At 38.1% G+C, this 22,276-nt stretch overlaps 1 protein-coding gene across 4 annotated transcripts; it reads left to right on the forward strand.

Moving 5' to 3' along the window:
- The first annotated feature begins 139 nt into the window (after positions 1 to 139).
- Positions 140 to 22,132, forward strand: LOC143742085 (UPF0606 protein KIAA1549). 4 transcript variants are annotated; one of them, XM_077234738.1, is made up of 22 exons: positions 457 to 590; positions 1,672 to 1,895; positions 6,990 to 8,312; positions 8,833 to 8,921; positions 9,004 to 9,184; positions 9,476 to 9,606; positions 9,811 to 9,997; positions 10,081 to 10,140; positions 10,782 to 10,936; positions 11,023 to 11,200; positions 12,632 to 12,834; positions 13,013 to 13,218; positions 13,548 to 13,675; positions 13,961 to 13,975; positions 14,062 to 14,288; positions 14,461 to 14,690; positions 14,775 to 14,916; positions 14,994 to 15,347; positions 15,436 to 15,488; positions 16,806 to 16,942; positions 17,014 to 17,168; positions 18,071 to 22,132. In XM_077234738.1, exons 2-22 carry the CDS (start codon positions 1,772 to 1,774, stop codon positions 18,296 to 18,298), a joined length of 4,506 nt encoding a protein of 1,501 aa, XP_077090853.1. In that variant the 5' UTR covers positions 457 to 590; positions 1,672 to 1,771; the 3' UTR covers positions 18,299 to 22,132. The 4 variants fall into 4 exon arrangements, with proteins under 4 accessions (XP_077090854.1, XP_077090856.1, XP_077090853.1 ...); XM_077234740.1 differs by having other exon boundaries at positions 12,632 to 12,816; XM_077234739.1 differs by lacking the exon at positions 13,961 to 13,975 and having other exon boundaries at positions 140 to 590.
- Positions 22,133 to 22,276: the final 144 nt, after the last annotated feature.

Here is a 22,276-nt window from a genome sequence, read left to right on the forward strand (position 1 = left end):
TACATAGCCTACAATACTCTCTTAAATCTACGTCCAGGGCCTAAAATTAAAATAAGATGAGCTTGTGAGGGTTGCTAAGGTATCCTGCTGACAGCCAATGACAGAGACTCGTTCATTCTGTACGTTTGCGTGAATAAATAGAAGGGGCGGGTCTTTGCCAAGCGCCGCACATATCGATAAGGCGTTATTCTCCTGTGTGGAGTGTTTTATGCCGAAGAAATGGACATGGACTGCCAACAATATCTTTTAGAAGCGGCATACGTATTTATTTAAGCGGTGCAATTTGTCCAGCGTGTTTGGAAGGGATGGGATCTTGGGTAATGGGCCGTTCGTGGGAAGAGCAAGACCTTTAACCGCTATTGCACAATTACATCTACACCGGATACCGGGAAATGAACCACGCACGAGCAACGAACTGGATATCGTCTGTACGAGGAGCTGTCAGCATAAATATATGATATGATTCATCTGATTTGATTCCCTGCATCGATATTCTCTATTTATGGCCGTTCTGTCATCTTGATATCGGGTGTGTGTAAAGGGGCGCGCGAGTGAGCCGCATCCGCGCGAGGTGCATTTCAACATGACAGGTAACAAAAACGACTCCGATATACGGCACTATTCACCCTCTCTATCTTTGCATGTCAACATCCCATTCAAAAATATGTATATAACATATGATATAGGGGTTGGAGAGATCCTGGGCGTCTAAAGATGCTGTTTTTCCATCTTTGACCCTGTGCATGCGCTTCGTCTGTTCCCACCTATTTTTTTACAGTCTATGGTTCCCACACACGCCCTTTTCTATCTGTACCGCTTTTTATCTGCTTCACATCATGCCCGCTATCTCCATACCTGTCTGACATGATGCGCGTGATATTAACCTCACGGGAGCATTGGGCCGCGCGCACCGATGATCTGTAACCTACATTCCCACAGTGTGTATATTCACTTAATGGCATTATAGGTTTGCATGGCATTGAAGTTAGTGAAAATTATACTACGGATGATGCATGATAGATAGATATTTTGCTTTTAAGGAAATTTTTCAATATGTTCAGATATTTTACTTAATTTACCTTTTTATGAGTTAAAAAGATTACGATAAAACATTTGATGCTAATACAATATAATTATGAAAAATTAGATGTACACATATGTACTCACTATTTGAAAACAGAAATTGTTCATAATCAATATCGACCTGGGTGATACAATGTTTAATCACTAATTATGTAATGCAAAGATGGCCTGGAAATTTAAAAAAAAAATTGTTTGCATTATCATAAAATAAAACCTTTAATTGGAAGAACATTTTGAAAAGTTCAACTTCATATTGAAATCCCAGACCTTTGATTGCAGACTTTGGCATCTTGACCAACTGGGCACATTTCAGATCTCTTCTGAAAGTTATTTTTCTCAGAAGACACATCTTCAAAATATATGATAAACAACATTTACAACATATACAAGATAATATACACACAGTATAGCTGACTGATGCTATTTGCCAAGAATGGAAACTTAAAAACTGATTGATTGATTGATTGATTGATTGATAGATGTGGGAAGGATGGTGATGATGCTTCCAATTCATCTTATTATGAGCTCTGAACTAATGAGAGATTCAGCTTTACTCTCTAACATATTATGTGTTTTCCCTTCTAACAGCAATGTATAGAGGAAGGTTACCAAGCGGGAAGACCTGTGGCTATCCGGGGGACATTTTATCAGGGTCAGATGGCTTGTCTTGAATAAGAAAAAAGCAAAAATGGAGAGCTCCAGTTCAAGGACGGTCCTGAGGAGCTCCCGGCGTCTGCTCGGATGTTGTGCGCTTCTGCTCGCGACCGTGATGCTGGTGGGCTTCATGCCGACGTCCAGCTCACCTGTGGCAGGTATGCATTAAAAGTTTGGCTTTAGCATTGCTATTTTTGCTTTTTGTCACTTCCGTTACATTTCATTTGGTTTCTGTGAACCTATTATGAGTCAATATCATAAATAGCTAGTCTTTTCTATCACAGATGATCTGAACGTCAGAGAGATGGTGGGCGAGTGATGCTCTCTTTGTGTGAATGACGTCTGTTGCTGTTAGAGGTGCAGAATGAATGGGATTTACTGTGAATTGTGGTGTATTGAATTGTGTGTGAGACAGTTCGAAGGAAGTGCATATCTGCCCACACAGTGACTTCTTAGATTGATATTTCCTTGAAATTACATGCCGAGGATACAGATCAGAAATGGTCGGCTTAGTTGGAGTTTCTTTTTTTTTTTGGTTACTCTTCAAGATAAAAGTTCTTTATTGGCATTGATGGATCCATGAAGAACCTTTTGCCTCAATGGAATCTTTTCATTCCACAAAAGGGTCTTTATAGTGGAAAAAGGATCTTTCGATTATTAAAATGTTCTTCACATTAAGAAAAAAAAATGTTTGTTGGTTCATTGTTTTCTCCACATTCATTTTTAAGAGTGTAGAAACTTTCAATTGATCAAAAGGTTCTTTAAAGTGGGAAAACTTTTTTTAGATCAGGGGTTCCCAAACTTTTTTGTCAGCCAAACCCCTTAAAGTCAAATATTTACCCCCTAAAATAGACTGTAGACTAGTGGTTAAACATTAAATATTTTAATGACACATTTGCATGTTCACTGTTCTCCGATGTTGATAATCATCATCATCATAATAATAATAATTACTAGTAGTGGGAGCAATAGTAGTATTTTAACTAAATAAATACAAAAATATATTTCTGTTGCAAATTACAATTGTACTAACATATTATATTAGATCATTATAATAATTAAATGTGACTTAGAGAGTTTAAAATGCAGCCTTTGATTTGATAATTGCACTAAGCTATATTGTGATTACCTTGCAGCCCCGTTTATTTATTTTAATTTTACATTCAATAGTTTATTAATAGTTTTTCATCAATTCATGATTCCCCTGCACTGCAGTTCTTTCACAAACTCCTTTTTGGAAAACCCTGCTTCAGATTATTGGAATGTTCTTTACACTATAAGAAAAAATGGTTCTTTTAAGAATCATTCACTGAAAGGTTCTTTCAAACCCAAATGGTTCTTCCATGGCGTCGCTGCAAAAGCCAGCTTTTGAAACCTTTATTTTAAGACAGTCACTCAGTAACTGGAGATGTGCTGTTGTTGCTTTTGGCCGACAGCAGGCTGATTATTTGTTCACGCTGGTTAGCCATCACTGTAATATATACACACACACACACACATAAACCCAGACAGATGGATGAGTGTCTCATCACTCTCTGAAAGGAAAGACGAAACTTTCAAATGCACATTGGCTCACCCACTTCATCAAATACTGTAAAGGATGGGGGTTTATTAGGAGTCACACACCCCCGCAAGCCCACAGCTGTGATGGAAGTGTGTCCTGTGGTGCAACAAGCCCCCCATTAAAGCCATTGATCTTGTGTGAGGAGTGTGAGGAATGGAGTCTCTCTCTCACACACAATCTTTCTCTTTCTGCGGCTCTGCGGTATCTGATGGTCGGCATTGATGATTGGATTTAGTAACATCAAAGCTAAGTGGTCTTCGGTCCGTAATAATGTGCTGCTATTCATAGATGCAGTTTCTCCTCAGTTTTCTCCTTTATGCCTGGGAATCTGTGTCAGTGGAATCAGTGTACGTGTGTACGTGTGCGCGTGAGCTCATTCTGTCGGTGTGAGAAACGCCTGTGTGCTCTCTCCGTTGCTTCTGTAGCATACTGATGAAGCGGTCGTCGTGTGACATACTCCTGCAACACACACATGCAACACGCAGCATCACCATGGAAACACCTCGCCTGACCACGCCACAGAGCCATTCATAGGATGTGTGTGTGTGAGACGGGGTCTCTCTTTTCCCCCTGTGTGAAGTTGTGTTCTCCGCCGAGGATGCTCTGACAGTTAACTGAGTCTGAAGTTAATTACTGGAGTTATTTCGTATGTCGTTCCCCAGAGTGGCTCGTCCTGCAGTTTCAACACGCATACATTAGAGCCTTCATTGTCTGGGTGATGTACATGACCAGATTTAAAAGGGACAATTGACCCCGAATTTTAAATTCAGTCATCATTTCCTCACCCCTCTGTTAAAATTTCTTTCTTCAGTGAAAGAAAATATTATAAGGTATGGCTGTGTTATAATTGTCCGTATAATGACACTCAATGGGGTCCAATGTCATTTGGATGCCAACATTCTGTTGAATATCGTATAATACACGTTTTTATATTTTCCTTATCTTTCAACGTAAAAGTGTTGATTTTTACTGTAGTGAAGAATTCGAATACTGTCTGTGAACTTTCGTGTTTGCGGTAGATCTGTATATTTCTATATTATATAATTATAATCTTGTAATTATAGCTGGTGAACTGGATTTAATGATTTAGTGATCATGAGCATTGTAATGTTTGAAACGGATGTCAAAACAAACGTCCGTAGACCGGAAAGATTTTAAAACGAGCGGTTCATTCATAAATCCGTAAGATCTTACCTTCATGCTGTGGAAATACAAACCGGAAGACAGAACACAAGGGGAGGACTACATAAAGCCATACTATAGGTCTGGCTAAAATAATATTTCTTTCTATTTGAACTCCTCATTGTGTCTTTTCATTTCAATGGCTATTACATTTTCTCAGTGTCATTGTCCATAAATTACCACCCAGATTCTTGCTGAAGTAGATGACAGTTTGGTTCACACTTTACTTCTTATATTGTCATAAACTATAGCTAGCTATATAAAATGATGTCTGATGGTTGGCACGCAGCTCCAGAATTTGCTAGTTTAGTGTTATTATGACTCACCAAACAGACTGAGTGCTATTTTCGCCAAGCTTTTTTTAACAAGATGAACAGCGATATTTGGCCTGAGGAAACATGACAAGGCATGTCTATGTCTGGCACTGTCTGATACCAGCATGAAGTTTGAAGCCATTCGAATTCAGTTTGACATTCAATTTCAGTTTGCTACTGTCTTTGCTACTGTACGTGATGTTTACTTCTTCTTTCTCTCAGCTAGTATGACACACTGGCCTACTAATGTCACTCAGCTGTCCTGTACTCCCCTGCTCCCCCACACTGTGCTGTTCAATCAGCCTCATTACCCACAAACCCTCTGTTCTACCCTCAGTGACCCACAATGACGATGAATCACAGTCACATTAATAAAAGGCCAGCTCTCATAGGCAGCCTCTGTACCATATGGCTCGTTGAAATAAAGAACAGTCATTTTAAGAGTCAACGGTGTCACATTTACTGCGATAGTAAGGCTTATGATATGAGCTTTAGTTTAGCTGTTGTTATTTCTGTCCGTGCTAAACCATAATTGGATCATGATTTTCATGAAAATGGAAATTATTCTTTTGTGCACTTTCAAGAAATCAGATCCACAAGCTGCATGGACGGTGGCCACCAGATGGCGGTCTGTGCCTCTCAATATTCAGAGTATGGGGTTTGAAATGGTTGATTCATAAACCATCACCTGTATTAGCTTTTATTTTTTAGGCTATATTTTTTAGTTTTCATTTTAATTGAAGTTTAGGTTTTAGTAATTATGTCTTTATTTTAGTTTTCTAATTTTCTTTTTTTAGTGTGTTTTATACTTATATAATTTTATTTCAGCTTTATTTCAATTATCGAAAAGGTATTTCAATAGACTAAAAGCTAAAAACTATAAAATAAAAGTTTTAGTTGTTGTTAACAATTACAACACTGTTTGTTACTATACTATGTCTATACTGTATATTTATGTAATATATTTAGCATTATTAACCTTCAGCATAATTCTTAACATTAGTTTAACCCCATATAGTAAGTCTGGAATAGAATGACAGCAAGTTGTGTATGTCAAGTCAAGTCATCCTCATTTATATAGCGCTTTTAACAATGTAGATTGTTTCAAAGCAGCTTTACAGAGATAAACATATAATTTAAGGTAACAGAGATTGGTTTGGTTTTATAGTGGCTCTTGAAAAATGTTTTTTCCAGCTAAAGTTAGTTTTGATTGATTCACTTCCGTCTAAATGATCGTTTGTTATTAAATTAGGGGCCGCTAAGACGACACCGTTCTCTCTAAACAGACTTTAAACGTGAACCTGTGATAGACGGTGATGGCGTTCACATGCGGATTAAGAATTGATTCTATAGTTATGTGCGTTTGAATATATGTGCGCAGGTTTGTAATTCCTTACAAACCATGCCTAAACAAACTACTTGTCTTGTCTATAAATTTTGATGCAGAATTTTATTTTATCTTATCAATTCGGGTAGGTACGCGAACCAAAAAAATCCACAACGCTTTATCTGTAGAGAGGTATAGGGATCCTCCATTGGGAGAGGCTAGTTGGCTCTTCAGCACTGCATTGTCATCGGGAGATAAGTGTGTATGTATGTGTATGTGTAAGTATATATACAGTATATTACATTTACAAAATGTTATGTTAGATTTGACAGCACTATTAATTAAATATACTTCTGTTTGGACCACGTGATCAAAAAGACTTGATGTCACTTGCTGAAATATGCTGAAATATTATAAAAGTGTTTTATTTTTTATTGTTGTTAGTAGTAGAATATATTATTATTATAATGGCATTATACTAAATAGAGCTGTAAGTCATGGGTCATGGGAACACAAATAGCCCAGTTTTCTGAGAATGTAATATTTGTTAAAATAGCTTTCAGAAGCCTTTTATTTTGCTCATGTAACCTATTCATCTATATGTAGATTTTAGATTGATTGATTTAAATCTTAAATTCACTTTAATAATCATCCACGGAGCTAGTTTGCAGAGAGAAGTTGTTAAAAATGAATGTGTCTTGTGTACAATCTGGGCTCTTCCTAAACTGTGTGTTATGAAAGATTGGGATGTGGTGTATTTACACTCGGTCCTTCTGCTGTTTGCAAATATTGAATTTCTTGTTGTTTGGTTTTGTGCCATCCTGCAGCACACTCAAACTTTTCTTTTTCTTTTATCTTTCCTAAGTGGATCTCCCATCCAACATGTCTAGAAGGAGCCTCAATCAACTTCCAACAAGACCACATTCACCTCCTGCCTTATCTTCATCATCATCATTATCATCATCTTCTCCTCAGCGTTCAGAAAGAACCAGGCGTCCAGCTCACACGCCACCAGGTGCCAAACATCCCTCGTCCTCTGGTCACCACGACAGTGCCTCCAGTATTGATCCTACCCCGTCCCTTGGCTCCGAAGGGTCGGGTAACCTAGGCGACGGGGCCCAGGGCATCCACTTGCTGTTACGGCCCCCAGACCTTCTAACGCCCAGCCAGATGCCTCCTCTCCATGGCAACAGACCGCCTACGCCAGCCCCCCCGACCCTGGTGCCGCCCGAAGAACTGTATCCCGCCCACTCTGCGGAGGTGGACTGGGGATCCGGAGACTACCTGGAAACTCTTACATTCATGGGATCCGAAGGGGAGGAGTATTCTCTCGTCACCACCCTTCCTACTCATGGATACGATCCGTATGATGCCGAAGATGACGCCACACTAAGCTACAACACAGCTTTCCCCTCTCGTCCCATCCTGCCCCTCTCGTCCAGAGACCTCCAGCCTAGCGCGACTGTAAAATACGGGAATAACTTAAGGACGGCCCATCCTACTGATCCCCGCCTTCCATTGGCTCCTGACTCTGCCCACACGAGCGATATGGACGATGATTTGGATTTCGATTGGGCAGAGCTTTTTCCCATTGAGCCAACTGAAATGCTGCTTCCCGACATGAACAGTTTGGAATACTACAACACCTTGCAAGCCAAAGAGAACGCTAGTATTGCGAGGAATAGGACGCACCCTCACATTACCCCCACGCACACTGTAGGAACTCCCCACACTACCACTGCAACTTTGGGAAAAGTCCCTGATCATATTGACCTGACAGCCCCTCAGCCCATTCCATCAGTGACCCCAACTCCTCCCCAAAAACCTAAGCCTCCAATCCCATCAACCACCGAGACTCAACGACCTCCTAAAGCCCCAAAGAAGGGTGTTCCTTCCATACCCACGTCCCATGGGGGCAAAACCCGACCGTCAGTGCAAACTGCCCTGCCTCCACCCGGCACCTCAGAGGGTCCAGTAATACAAGCCGTCACGCTGAAGCCCCCTGCTACGAAACCCCGTACAACCACCATCAAAACCCCCATCCGAACTTCAACTACAACTAAAACCATGACGACCATGAGCTCCACCAAAAGCCCACCGCCTACAACTCCCAGAATTCCTCTGTCCATCGCACCCCGACAGTACATTTGCAACATCACCAAACCGGACATGTACCTAGTCAGAGTGGGTAAGACAACAAGATATATTAATTTTGGGAAATTAGGGATGCACATTATATCGGTAATATATCAATCACTGGCTGATTAATTTTTTTTCTATATACACATACATTTTCTCTATTTTAGCATTTTGTTAATCACACTAATTTATCATTTAAATTTAACACTGTTAAATGTAATTCTCAATTCATTTTTGTTTTAATTTATTTGTTTTGCATTACCGGTATTTATTACCAGTATTATTAATTATTTCATTATTTTTATTCTATTTATTTGTATATCTTATATATAATTTATCATTATTGTGCACACTAATTTCCTCTGTTTTCACATTTAGTTAATCTTTAAAACTGTAATAATTTACATTTAAGACTTAAATAATGTAACACTGTTAAATATAATCTTTGGTATGTTGTGATGGCTAAAAAAATAGTTTTCATTTATTTGTGTAATCCTACTATTTCACTTTATATACAGGTATATATATTTTTTTTCATCTCTTACGACCTTCTTGTGTGACTCCTGCAGGAATGCCAAGTGGGTCATCCGTGGTGTTTGCCAAAGCTCACGTGCGGGAGATTCTTCGACGAGAGTTCAACCGTTCAGTTGAGCTACAGGTCAGTGCATAAGATCACAACAGATCACACATCAGCATTTTATCTTTAGGATCACTGATATCAATGTGTGCTATCAATCCAGGTCCTCAAAGCCCCGCCTAATTTCATCTTCCGGGCAGTCTCCGGTCCACTAGTGTACACTGCTATGTCCGTCATCAATACTCTCCGCCAATCAGCACACAGCACTTCTCCTTCTTCATCCACCATTCTATCCGTCACAACCATATATGCAGTGCCCGATTACAAACATCAGGTCCACACAGGTGAGAGAGACACCAACATATAACCAATATAACCAGAGAATGGCATGCTCACGTGTGGTTAACTCAAAAAAGGAAACTAGTTAATTAGTTAGTTAGTAAGTTAATTTCTGAGCAATAATTCTAAAATAAATTATATAACTATTTTTTTATTATTATAAAAAACAAATATTTTATATTTTGTAATATTTAAATATTTTTTTAAATAATTGTATTATATAATACAGAAGTATAATATAAATATTTTATTTATATTTTAAGAATGAGTATTATATTAGTGTATTTTTCTTGCAGTGCTGCAGTTTGTGCCGAGTCATGTGGACGTGCGTTTGTGCAGCTTCAGCGAGCGCGTGGAGAAGGGGCTACTCATGGCGTATGCGGAAGTACGCAAGCGCTCACAAGAAAATGGAAATTTCACAGTTCACGTACGTACATCCTTTAGAACCACTGGCAGAGACAAATTCAAAATAAAACACATTTTTGGCACACTTTACATGAATTTTATACACTTTACTGTTTTTTCATGAACAGCTTGTCAACAAAAATATATTTTTCTCCTTTAGAGTTTAATTCTGCGTTTTGCTTATCTTTAAATTGTATTGATAATGCTGTATCATTGTTTTGTCTAGATTGTGAATATCACCAGTAGCATTCATAAGGGTCAGCGGCAGCAGAAGGCTCCGGTGGACATCACATTTGCTGTGCGTGACTCCCAAGGCTTCCTAACGGGATCAGACGTGAGTGGCCACATGAGGCAGCTCAGCGCTGTGGAGTTCAGCTTCTATCTTGGTTTTCCTACCCTGCAGATCGCTGAACGTGAGTGATATATACACACACAGGCTCTTTGTCTTCATTTGTCATGAACCTTATTCATTAACATCTCAATTTTCGTCTTCCAGCTTTTAATTATCCCGAACTGAATGTGTCCCACCTTTTACGCACATCCTGGGTGAAAACAGGTATGTGGGTGTGTTAGAAATTTCAAACAAACTGTTTTTGAGATGAAGACCAATATTGGAAGTTCATCATTATAATTATATAATATTAATTCATATTTAAGTACAATATAGATTGTTACATATAAAATAGATTTTATGTCTAGATTGCTGGGTAGCATACAGGATTGATGCTGGTCCATTCTATACAAGATAACAGATTTAAAAAAAATAATAACAATATAATGGACAAATTAAAGGACATTTACTTAATAGTGTCTAGATGAAAACCGTTTTGGTCATATCATCTGATCTATACATTTTAGTAAAAAAGGACTTAACCCATAGTTGTAATAATCAAATAATTAAAAAATATTAATTAATATAAATAATTATTAAAGAAGCAATATTTTGTTTGAGGTGTTCTTATGTTAGGTAAATATAAATATTTTTATTTAAGTTATATAATTAATTCATATAATTATAATTATTTTTTCTTTGATTATTTATTAAATCTAATCTTTCTCATCGTGTAATGATACAGGTACTTTCAGCACCTATACATTTTCATTAAACTAAAAGGCAGGCATATTTATACTAGTCCGTTAGTTGTGAAGGAAACTTAAAAAAATTAACTTTTTCTTTTTTATGTGCATTTGCTTTAGTTTTACTGGGTGTGTTGGACCAGCGTGTGAATGAAAGGACGTTCCAGGCCAAAATGGAGAGGCGGTTAGCACTACTGGTCGGAGAGGGACTTGGGATTGGGGTTAGCAATCGACGATGGAGAAGAGCTACTAGTATTGGCAACAACAGTGTGCAGGTACATACAAACACGCATACAAAAGTGTACGTACGTTTTCTATCCTTCCCACGCATGATATAAGCATGAACCCTGGTGTGCCTCAGATCGTTCGAGCGTCCCGTCTGGATGGCCCAGACTACCCGTTGGAGCTGGTGTATTTCGTGGAAGCAGGGTCAGGAGAGAGATTGCAAGCCCAGGCCACTGCTGTCATGCTCAACAGACTGAACCTGCAGAGAGCTGCCATCGTACTGGGCTACAGAGTACATGGAGTTTTGGCCACACGTGAGTCAAAATTGTATTGACTTGGAAGCGTCTTTAAAGGGGTCCAGACATGTTTTTTTAAATTATTTTGATATGTTCCTTGAGGTTCACTTACATTCTTAATAAAGTTTTTGCACACAAAACAATTTTTTAAGGCAGGCTCATTTAAGGCTTGTCAGTAAATGACCTCAGTTATGATTGGCTAACATCATTGTATTAGGAAAAGTATCAACGGCCCCTCACTATTGCACATGAGTAAGTGTTTTAAAAACATTATCCATATAAAACCGACACTTGAAGACAAAGCATTATGAAATTGTTTACTTATGGATTGCAGTGTAGCTGCTTTAATGCAGTTGGCTGCTTCATCTTTGAACAAGATTTTCTTTTCGAATTTTCCATTAGACTGTGTCTGCTGTCAAATGCTCCGAACAAACATATAATCCTCCGATGCGATTCAGGACGTGATTATAAATGAGCCATCCTTCCGTACAGAGATGCCAACGAGCCATTTACATTTACATTTTACATTTATTCATTTAGCAGACGCTTTTATCCAAAGCGACTTACAAGTGAGAACAATAGAAGCAGTTAAACTAACAGTAGGCCGATAATAGGTAAGTGCTATAACCCCTCTCAGTTTAAATTTAGTGCAGTTTTTTTTTAAATAGTAGAATAGAAGAGAAGAGAAAGTGTTAGTATTACTGAATCAAGTGCTGCCGAAAAAGATACGTCTTCAGCAGTTTCTTGAAAGTGGCTACTGACTCAGAAGCTCTGGTCGAGTTAAGCAGATCATTCCACCAACAGGGAACAGTCATGGTAAAGGTCCGAGAAAGAGATTTTGTGCCTCTTTGAGATGGTACCACAAGACGACATTCGCTAGCAGAGCGCAAGTTTCTGGATGGCACATAAGTCTGAAGTAATGAGTTTAGGTAAGAGGGAGCAGTGCCAGTGGTTGTTCTGTAGGCAAACGTCAGTGCCTTGAATTTAATGCGAGCGGCAACTGGCAACCAGTGCAATTTTATGAGGAGAGGAGTGACGTGTGCTCTCTTTGGCTCATTAAAGACTACTCTGGCTGCAGCATTCTGGATCAATTGTAGAGGTTTGACAGAGCAAGCTGGAAGACCAGCCAGGAGAGGACGTTTGAACAGGACGTGCCAAAGTGAACATTCCTTTATGCTTCTATGTGTCCTATTGTCAGCAGACAACGCGTGTAGTATGTCAGAAACTGAACGCACATCTGTATACTGTGTATCCAGTGTAGACCACGTCAGTAATTTATAATGGGTTCTATTGTCTTTTGACGTGCAGGATGTTTTAATGGTACAAAAACCTATTATATGTCAAAAGCTCATGGAAAATTATATTTCTCAAGTCATGACTCATTAAAGACACTATTTAAATTAACAAATGGGATCTTTTTATGCCAAATATCACATTACTCTGTTTCAGCGGTGGAGAAGCTGGCCCTTCCGCCCTCTGAGACTCAGCCCAGTAACATTTGGCTGATCGTAGGAGTTGTGGTCCCAGTGCTGGTGGTCATCCTCATCATCATCATCCTTTACTGGAAACTGTGCCGCTCTGAGAAGCTGGAGTTTCAACCAGACGCCATGAGCACCATCCAGCAGAGACAGAAGGTCTGGGTCTCTGAGTGTGTGAGTGTATGAATGTGTTGCCCACTCATAGACACTACATGTGAAGGAGGTTTGTGACTGTGCTCATTATTGCTCACCCATGTCAAGGGCTTTTACGGAAAAATTAGCTACTTTGCAACAGTTAATTTAGCATGTTGTGTCATATTTACTGTCCATTCATGTGTGTTTGTGATTTTAGTTGCAGCCTCCCAGCGTTAAAGGTTTTGATTTTGCTAAGCTACACCTGGGGCAACACAGTAAGGATGACATCATGGTAATCCAAGAACCTGCTTCTTTACCGCCGCCTGTTAAAGAGGCCACGCCCTCAGAGGGCGGAGAATTGAACACTCCTAAATCAAAGAGCTCATCTACAAAAGCATCACGTGCAGCACGGAGAAGAGGCCGGTAAGGAACTGCTTATCATGTGCCAGTGATATGGATTGTGTGTGAACAGGTTCTGTTTATATCAGTGGGATTTCAATATTATTTGTATTTATATTTTCAATTTTCATTTTATTTTAATGTTTAATTTGTCATTTTTGTATTTCCTTTTCTTTTTTTTATATTACTATTTAGGTTTTATTTATTTTATTATTTATTTATTTATTTATTTACCGTTAGCAATTTTTATTGCTTCAATGCAAATTTATTTCAGTTAGGCATAATTTCTAATCTTCACAATAACAACGCTGGTTTGTGTGAGTTTTTAATCACACAAATTGTGTTTTTGTCAGATTGTCTCCATCTGATGGAGATTCGTTAGGAAGTGAAGCATCCAGCGGTAGAGAATCAGCTGAGGAGAGCACCAGACCTGCTGTGACGCCAAGTGACAGCAAACCCCAACATCGCAAGAGCAAGCATGGTACCATATGACGCAAACACACACACACACACATACGTTTTTAATGAATCGGGTGAACCAATGATTAAATGGTCCATTGATAAAGAGAGCCATTTACATCGTTCGTACATAATATTGTTCAAATTAATTATAATAATTCTTTCTATAAATTAATTAATAAATAAAAGTATAATATAAAGTTGCTTTGGAATGATTTGTAATGTGAAAAGCTAAATTAAATTACATATCAAATAAAATGAATGAAATTAAACCTATTTCTCTCCATTTATTTCTGCGGTTCAACAGCAAAAAACAAACATGGTAAGTTTCTTTACCCATAGTCAAGTTGCATTCGTATATTGTTAGTTAAAAATGCGTGACATTTGACATCTGGCCTCGATGTTCAGGTACTCAGCCTGGAAGTGGTGCGGATGAGCAGTTGTCCTCGTCGTCCATATTTGAGCATGTGGACCGCCTGTCTCGAGGTTCGTCAGATGGAACACGCAGAGTGTCCAATAAGATACAGCTTATTGCCATGCAGCCCATGCCAAGCCCACCCTCCTATCCACATAACCAAGCCCTGAGTCCCAACCTGACGGACAAGATGCATGACGGAGCAAATGTCAACAGTGAGGTTAGCAAACTCCTCTTCATATACACAAATACATGTTCACATGCATGCACCTCACACTTACATAATGCCACATATTTCCCCAATTATTAATCAATAGATTATGTATGACTTGAATTCATGTCATCTTTAAGAAAACATTCATAACTTATTCTCATTCTTCCAACTGACGCAGATCCAAGTGGCCTTAAGGCATAAATCTGAGATTGAACACCATCGCAATAAGATCCGCCTGCGTGCCAAGAGAAAGGGCCATTATGACTTTCCCTCCATGGAGGACATCATGGCAGCGTTCGCCGACAGCTCCGAGCAGCAGCGAGTGTATCAACAAGCTCAGGAGCAGATACACAAGATCCTGCATCCTGAGGAACACGCGTCTTCATCGTGTGGAGAGCCACGCAAAAGGTCAGTGGAAATAAATCTCACTTGTCTTGTACATTCCCAGTTTGCTACCAAGGAAAGTGAATGCAATTTGTTTGTAAATTGCAGTTCCAGAGGAAAACGCTCTCCCAGGCACAGACAGAGACAAAATTTGGGCGGAAGCGGAAGTCTCAGAGACAAAGATCGCCTCATTAATGACGGAGATGCCACGTACAGGAAGTACCCCGGGGTCAACAACGTAGCCTATGTGGTAGGACACATACATATATGCATATATGTATTTTCACTGATCTAAAACACGCAGACTCACCGATTCTCTTCCTGTAGTCTGATGCAGATCAGCTCCCAGATGCAGAAAGCCCTTCTCCTACTGATGAGGTGTTTTTGGAACCTGGATCACCACCATCTGGCCCCGCCCCTGCTCCGCCCACCTACGTCCCCCCTCAGCCAACTATCGAAGAAGCTCGGCAGCAGATGCACTCCTTATTGGATGATGCTTTTGCTCTCGTCTCACCCTCTTCTCAAGGAAGCCCCGCTCCTCTAACGTTCACTGGCATTACTGCGGTCACTGGCGTCGGAGGAATCAGCCCCAGTCAACCCTCCAGCCCGTCCTCACGCCCCTCACGCCAATGGGGCTCCTCTTCTTACCCAGCAGCCCCTGCACACAGTCCTTTCTCTGCGGTGAGTGACTGGATATTTGAATGATAAAACTTGAATGCAACTAATGTGACATTTCATGTGAAATATCTTTTCTCTCTCTGCTCTGTAGAGGTATGCTGAGTTAGGAATGTCTCCCACATCGGTACAGGGTTTACTGCAAAGGTGAGGAGGATTCTGGGAGGTTTTATGGAATTGTTACGAGCCTGGCTCAAAGCAAGCAACAGAGTAGGGAAAGGCCACACACGGAATAGTAATGTACTAGATTTATTAAATTAATAGAATTTTAACAGAATAAACTTTGTACAGCCAGTAATGAAGTTGGCTTTGACAAAAATAAAAATGTAAGCAATGAATAAGCAAAACAAAATCCTAAACGGTGCAGGAGAGATGCAACGGAGGCTGGTTCTACTCCGGGTCTCATCTGAAGCGTCTTTAAAGGCCCAGACCACGAACTAATTAGCACGACTCCAAACACCTGCGCCCAGCTCACCTGCAGGAGACAGACACAACACACAGCCAGGAGGAGGAGCCAGGCTAGGCCTTGACAGAATAAACTAAGAAGAACAGTCAGGAGGAAGCAATTTAATATGTAAACATGATAAAGAAGGATGATGTTCCTTGTTAAGCTGGTTGCACAACCCTGCATCTTGAAAACAATTGTGCTGATCTGCAAAAAAGGCCTAGTATTACCTAATTTGATCCTGTTAAAAAAAAGTCAATAAAAACTTTCCATCACTTACAGTTTTTTAACAAAATAAGAATGAAGATTGTTCAAATTATATATATTCACTAACAAAAGCAGGAAAATGTTTCGTTTTGATGACCAAAAAGTATTCAAAATGTATAATTTAACTTACAATCCTCAAAAGAATTGGAAAAAAAAATCAAATAATCAATTTAATGTCAAAGAACTTTAAAATAACAAAATAAAAATGTCCTGTTGCTGTGTGGATGTAGTAAATCCCCCTCAGATTTAGTAGATAACATCTGGGTGATCTTTGCACAAGACTAATTGATTTTACAAATGGTTGTCGAAAGCAAAACTGCTACTAACGCACATCATATTTTGTGTTTTTGGAATCAGCACCCCAAAATTAGTCAGAAACAAGTATTGGATTTCTTGAATTGTTGGTATTTTATTAATGATTTCTTTCTCCCTGATTCTCACAGAATATATTTCAATTTTTGTATATATTTCAAATGTATATATGTCAAATTATATTTTATGAAATGCACATCCTATTTTATGAGACAGTGTGGTATGCTAGAGCAAAACAGGCACTATTTTCTGGAATCAGCACCACAAAATTAGTAAGAAACAAAAATTGGATTTCATCCAGCTAATAGGATGCAAGGTGATGTTATCAGAGCGAATAACAAGTTTGAGTACAGGAAAAATGAACGTGTTAATTTGTGTACTAGTGTATAAATATTGATCCCGTTCAGGTATGATATTTACTTAGCAGATTGTTTGTATAGTTTTGACAGGCAGGCGCAAGGCTCTGTGTATCTGGCATCAGCAGAGATGCAGTCAGATCCTGGGTACTCCAGCAGGGGACAGTATGGAGAAGAGATGCCTTCATCTTCTCGGCCACGACCAGTGGGGGGAAGCACAGGTAAAGGTTATATTAGTTGAGTTTAACATGCTTTATGTGCAATGATAATTTGCTATATGCTGTGTGTGTAGGTGCACAGTTGCATCAGCTGACACAAGTGGGCTTGTCAAGTCGGATTGGAATGTATCCTGGAGTTGGCCGTAGTGTATCCGGACCCTCAGGATCAAGCTGGACTCAGTACCGCTCAGATGAGGAGATCTCTAGGCGAGGATCCAACCGAGAGGCTGTAAATCAAACATGCACATTCATTATAACTTTTTCAGAATTGTACTTGTACATATAATATTATAATATAACATTCAATAAAATCCCAAATATGTGCTATTGAATTTTCAAAGCACTGCAGTTTAGCTGCATACAATAAAAATCATATAAAGTATAATGGCAATAGTGTGAATGGGCAAGTAATAATAGCCATTACATCCTTTAATTGGTTTAATTTTATTTCATTTTTAAATAAAGATAATTCAAACTATGTATGTTAAACATTTACTTAATTTGAAATAATATATTTAAATGTAAATGTGGTTGAGGAGATTCCCCCTTCTATGTAAAGTGCTTTGAGGTCCCAGAAAAAGCGCTATATAAATGTAACGAATTATTATTATTATTATTATGTAGTTTATTTAAAATTTATTTAAATTATAATGTATGATTACACTTTATTTTAAGGTGTCATTGTTACAGTGTAATTATATATTTAAGTACTGAGCAATATTAAGCAACTACATATACTTACTATATGGTTTGGGTAGGATTAGGATTTGGTTGAGGGTTAGTTCCATGTAATTATGCATAATATACTGTTATTACCACGGTAAGTACATGTAACATATGTAACAAGGACACTGTAAAATAAAGTGTTACAAAATGTAAATTTTATGTATATTTCTATATAATGTATATTTAATTTAAGTTTGTGTTCAAGTATAATCTGTATGTGTGTTGGTATTTTTGTCTCTCCCTCTCTGATTATATATATATAATTATTATTTTTTATTTTATATATATATATATATATATATATATATATAATTGAATTTAAGTTTGTGTTTAAGCATAATCTATATGTTTATTTTTTCCTAAATTGTTGGTATTTTATTTGTTACTCCTCTCTGTTCCTCGCAGATACTGACATTCCCAGAATACTCATCACCTGTATTCCAGATGCCCAGGACGTCCCTGCAGGATCCCAGAACAGCCCAGGCCCACTTGGAAGCCTCGAGCGCGGGGTACATTGCCCCTGAGGAGCGCTCTCCACCCCCTCACTCCTCTGCCTCTCTAATCAAGGCCATCAGGGAAGAACTGCAGAGACTTTCTCAGAAACAGGCTGCTGTTGTCAGCTACCACAGTTGAGAAAGATCATTCCAAAACCCCAGTCCTGGTTAACTTCCTGATGTCCTGATGTACCACATAAACAACCTCACAAATCCCAACACAGCTCGATGGCTGAGAAACTGCTTTACACAAAACCCAAACCAAAATCTTCAAATTCAAGTACGGCTGGTCTGTTACATATGAAGAAATACTAGCAATCATCCCTGCTTGTATTGGCAGGAAAAATCCACAATTTAAATTTCACTGTTGACATGCAGAAAATACACTTAAATACACTCTCCTATAATTCACAATGAAAAAACACACCCTAAACGTCATGTCCAGACTGTTTAGAAAAATAGACAAAGTTGCCCCGTATTCAGACTCTCAATATGCATGCTGAGAGCTGTGAACCTTCAAGACTTAGTGCTGACTGTTGCTAATTTGAAAATCACTCCCGTTCAGTTCCATGTCTCTCAAAGTGCTTCCTTCAAATGGGTCATCTTCGTGTCTCCGGACTTCCTCTGGTGCTAAAAATCATTTCTGGGCTCTGCCACAATGCCACAAACTAGCCCTGGCCAAAAACTCTGAAGTGGCATTCTCTTTTCTTTTTTTGCCGCTGTCCTGTTCTCCCAATGATTCAAGACGGATTATCAAGTGGAAACGTGCTCTGTTCCACAATCTAGTGAGCCTCCCGGAAATGGTAGTCAACATAATTATTTCTCTTACGGGATACCGTATGAAATTTCCACCAAATTATAATTCTTCACAGAGAAGGCAAAACCACAAGCATGGTGTACTTGGCAAGAGAAACGTCCATTATAAAGTTATAAATGTTTACAAAAACTTTAAAATAATTATTTTACCCAACATTTGTGCGTTCTGTATATTTTTATACTTATTAGAGTGTCATGCATTTAGCTTAGCAAAGTGCTAACGTCAAAGTCTAGACAGGGCAAGAGAAATGTCTGTTATAAAGATTCGTTCATAACTTAAAATCTATTATTTTACCCAACATTTGTGAGTTCTCTGTATTTTTATACTTCTTAGAGAATCCTTGAAAGAGACTTTGGCTTAGCAAAATGCTAATATTAAACTCTGGACTAGGCAAGAGAAATGTCTATTATATATTAGAAATATTTCATTTGATAAGTAGCCTATATTATTAGCCTATACCCAACATTTGTGAGCTCTGTGTATTTTTTACTTATTAGAGAGTCACGCCGTTAGCTTAGCAACATGCTAACATTAAACTCGTTTGATTGAAATCAATTGCAAATCGAGTCAATTTGTGTTGCAGCCAATATAGTGTGTTCCAAATGAGCCACTTATGAGGTTCCATGACAGTTGGGATGCTGCCCATGTAGGCAGTGCAGCAGCTCACTAGGTTTTGGAACAGAGCTATAGTCTGTCAAGGTCGTCAGGTCTTGCCTTACATTTGAGCTCTGAGTACTTCAAACTCTGCAGGGGAGGGAAACAGATTTTGTTGGGATTGTAAACAGTGAAGTTACTCTGCGTACTCTGAGTTTTTGAGCCAGCCCACATGTGGAGATGATCGACAGGCGGCCTCAGTTGCAGACCAGCATGGTTCCCATGCCGATAACATCATTTTACTTTGTCCAACCGGTCTGCATCTGAGGAAAAGTATCAAAGCAAACGTTCATGATGCCCGTGTGTATTCTTTTGAGCTCTTTTTGCCAGTGGGTTATGAATATTGGCTGTCCAATCATTTCAGTGTCTTTCGAAAGTATGGCTGAGGTAGTTTCTCAGTTGATATTAATTTTGCACATTTTCTCATCTTTGGACATTCATATCATGGTGATAATGGAAGTCAATCAGTTAAATAGTTCATTGTGGAAAAGAGAGTATAGTATACAGTAACTATATAAATACTATAAAGAAAGATATAAGTGAGTTCATATTCTATACAAATATATATATTGCATATTAATGTATCAACTCATTGAGCACAATCTGATTATATGTTAGATTATATGTTAAACATATTAGATTGTATTTATTTTTATTGTTATGAAACGTATTAAAGATGTGGGGGAAGTGTTGCTATGGGACATTTAAAAAAAAAAGACCAAATCACTGTTGAAGCATATAGTTCCTTTAGCTTCGTAATTCGGTAGGCATTCTCAATGTATTTTCATGTATATGGTCATGTGGATTTGCACAGAAATGTTGTAAAGATTCCTTTAAGGAAATGTTGAGGTTAAAGGCCTTTAATTGCCTGTACTATTTTTACTCTCTTTCATTTTATTATCTTTTATTATTTATTTATTTTGGTTGTACAGGGTTCCCACACTCATGAAGAACTTGAAAATATCATGGAAAATTCATATTTCTCAAGCTTGAAGAAAGGTCATTGAATGATCATCAAGATTTCCATAATTTATGTCATATTTTCTAGATTTCAGGTTACATATATCTCTAGTGAATATTTCATTAGCTCGAAATTGCTCTTTGGGAGTGCAATAAAATTATTTAAAAATTCGTTATACAATAATCATGACTATAATCAATAATCAACTAATTGAAAAGTCATGGAAATGTATTGGTCAAAAGGTGTGGAAACCCATTTCGTCTTAGTTTTTTAGTTTAATTTAATATCCCTGTCTTTTCTTACATCTAGAATTTTCCTTTCTTCATTCTTCTATATTTCTTTCTTTCTTTCAATCATGTAGACTCCTGGCAGGCCTTAAATTGTTACGCATGTGAAGTGATGGATTATGCTTTATTTCTTCCTTGTTTATTTTTTGTGATAATGTCTCGATGGGCATGCTAATAGTCTTTAAAAATATTGAAAAATACTTCAAACATGCTTGATAGAATTTAGCTTACTTTGAAAGACTAATATGTAATGGTTCATTAGACTAAAAACCAATGGTCAAAGCACAGCGAACCATCCTGATCCTCAAAAAAAAAAATTCTCAGTATTTTGTCATTTTTAAATCTGAATAATATTTTTTAAAGTATTTGAAAATCAATATTTATGGCTAAAATATATCCCATAGAAAGAGTATTAATATGTAAACGGACATTTCTCCATATTTAAATATTCAGTATGTAGTCCAGAGTTGACCAGTAAGAGGCAAACATCATTGTCAGGTGACCCCTTTCCCACTGTGCAAAACCAACTTTGTTTTTTTTCTCCATATTTTTTTTCTAATTTTTGTACATTTCTTAATGAGAAGTGTATGAATTCATAAAAGACTATGTTGAGAATAAGTGTTATATTTCATTCAATTGATTAACATGGTGCTATACTCAGTGTGTGTGTGTGTGTGTGTGTGTGTGTGTGTGTGTGTGTGTGTGTGTGTGTGTGTGTGTGTGTGTGTGTGTGTGTGTGTGTGTGTGTGTGTGTGTGTGTGTGTGTGTGTGTGTGGTATCAATCCCTTACAGCATTTAACTGCATTTAATCATATTTAGAAAAATTACAATGAGATTACTCTGAGATTAACTGAATGGTGTGTGTGTGTGTGTGTGTGTGTGTGTGTGTGTGTGTGTGTGTGTGTGTGTGTGTGTGTGCGCGCAATAGTATACCTCCCCCTGTCCCTATGTCGGTGCCATAGGATATCATAGGAATGTAAACAAAATCTTACAGAAATGTAATTTTTCATTTCATTTAAACTACCTGAAATCTAACCACATTTTCATCTTTTTTGTAAATGATGCGAACACCATCTTTGTGACCCTATCATGCAGGTGTGTGTGTGTGTGTATATATATATATACACACACACACACACTTCTGTCTTGTTTCTTTCTCTCTTGGTCTCTGCAAACTGGATCCCAGTATTTGGTGTTTAATGTCTCTATATTGTTGTGTAAATTAAATAATAAACAATGTGCTGTCAAGTATGTCTCTTTTGTGTCAGTTCTGGGTAATTTATCTAATACAATCTGTAATGCAGCATAAATCTAAAAAGAAAAGATTAATAATACAAATATATCTTTAGCTATTGGTCTTATGTAATATGTAACCATAAGATGAATCCCAACTGGCAA

This window comes from Siphateles boraxobius, unplaced genomic scaffold, assembly GCF_051911475.1.
Source record: "Siphateles boraxobius isolate OS27281-9 unplaced genomic scaffold, OSU_SipBor_1 19, whole genome shotgun sequence".
Lineage (NCBI taxonomy): Eukaryota > Metazoa > Chordata > Actinopteri > Cypriniformes > Leuciscidae > Siphateles > Siphateles boraxobius.

Excerpts from the sequence above, each read along its gene's own strand:
- LOC143742085 (XM_077234738.1), top strand. The coding sequence starts at position 1,772 with ATGGAGAGCTCCAGTTCAAGGACGGTCCTGAGGAGCTCCCGGCGTCTG. Across the intron at positions 15,348-15,435 it reads CACACAGTCCTTTCTCTGCG|AGGTATGCTGAGTTAGGAAT; the intron begins GTGAGTGACTGG and ends TCTGCTCTGTAG. Across the intron at positions 17,169-18,070 it reads GAGGATCCAACCGAGAGGCT|ATACTGACATTCCCAGAATA; the intron begins GTAAATCAAACA and ends TGTTCCTCGCAG.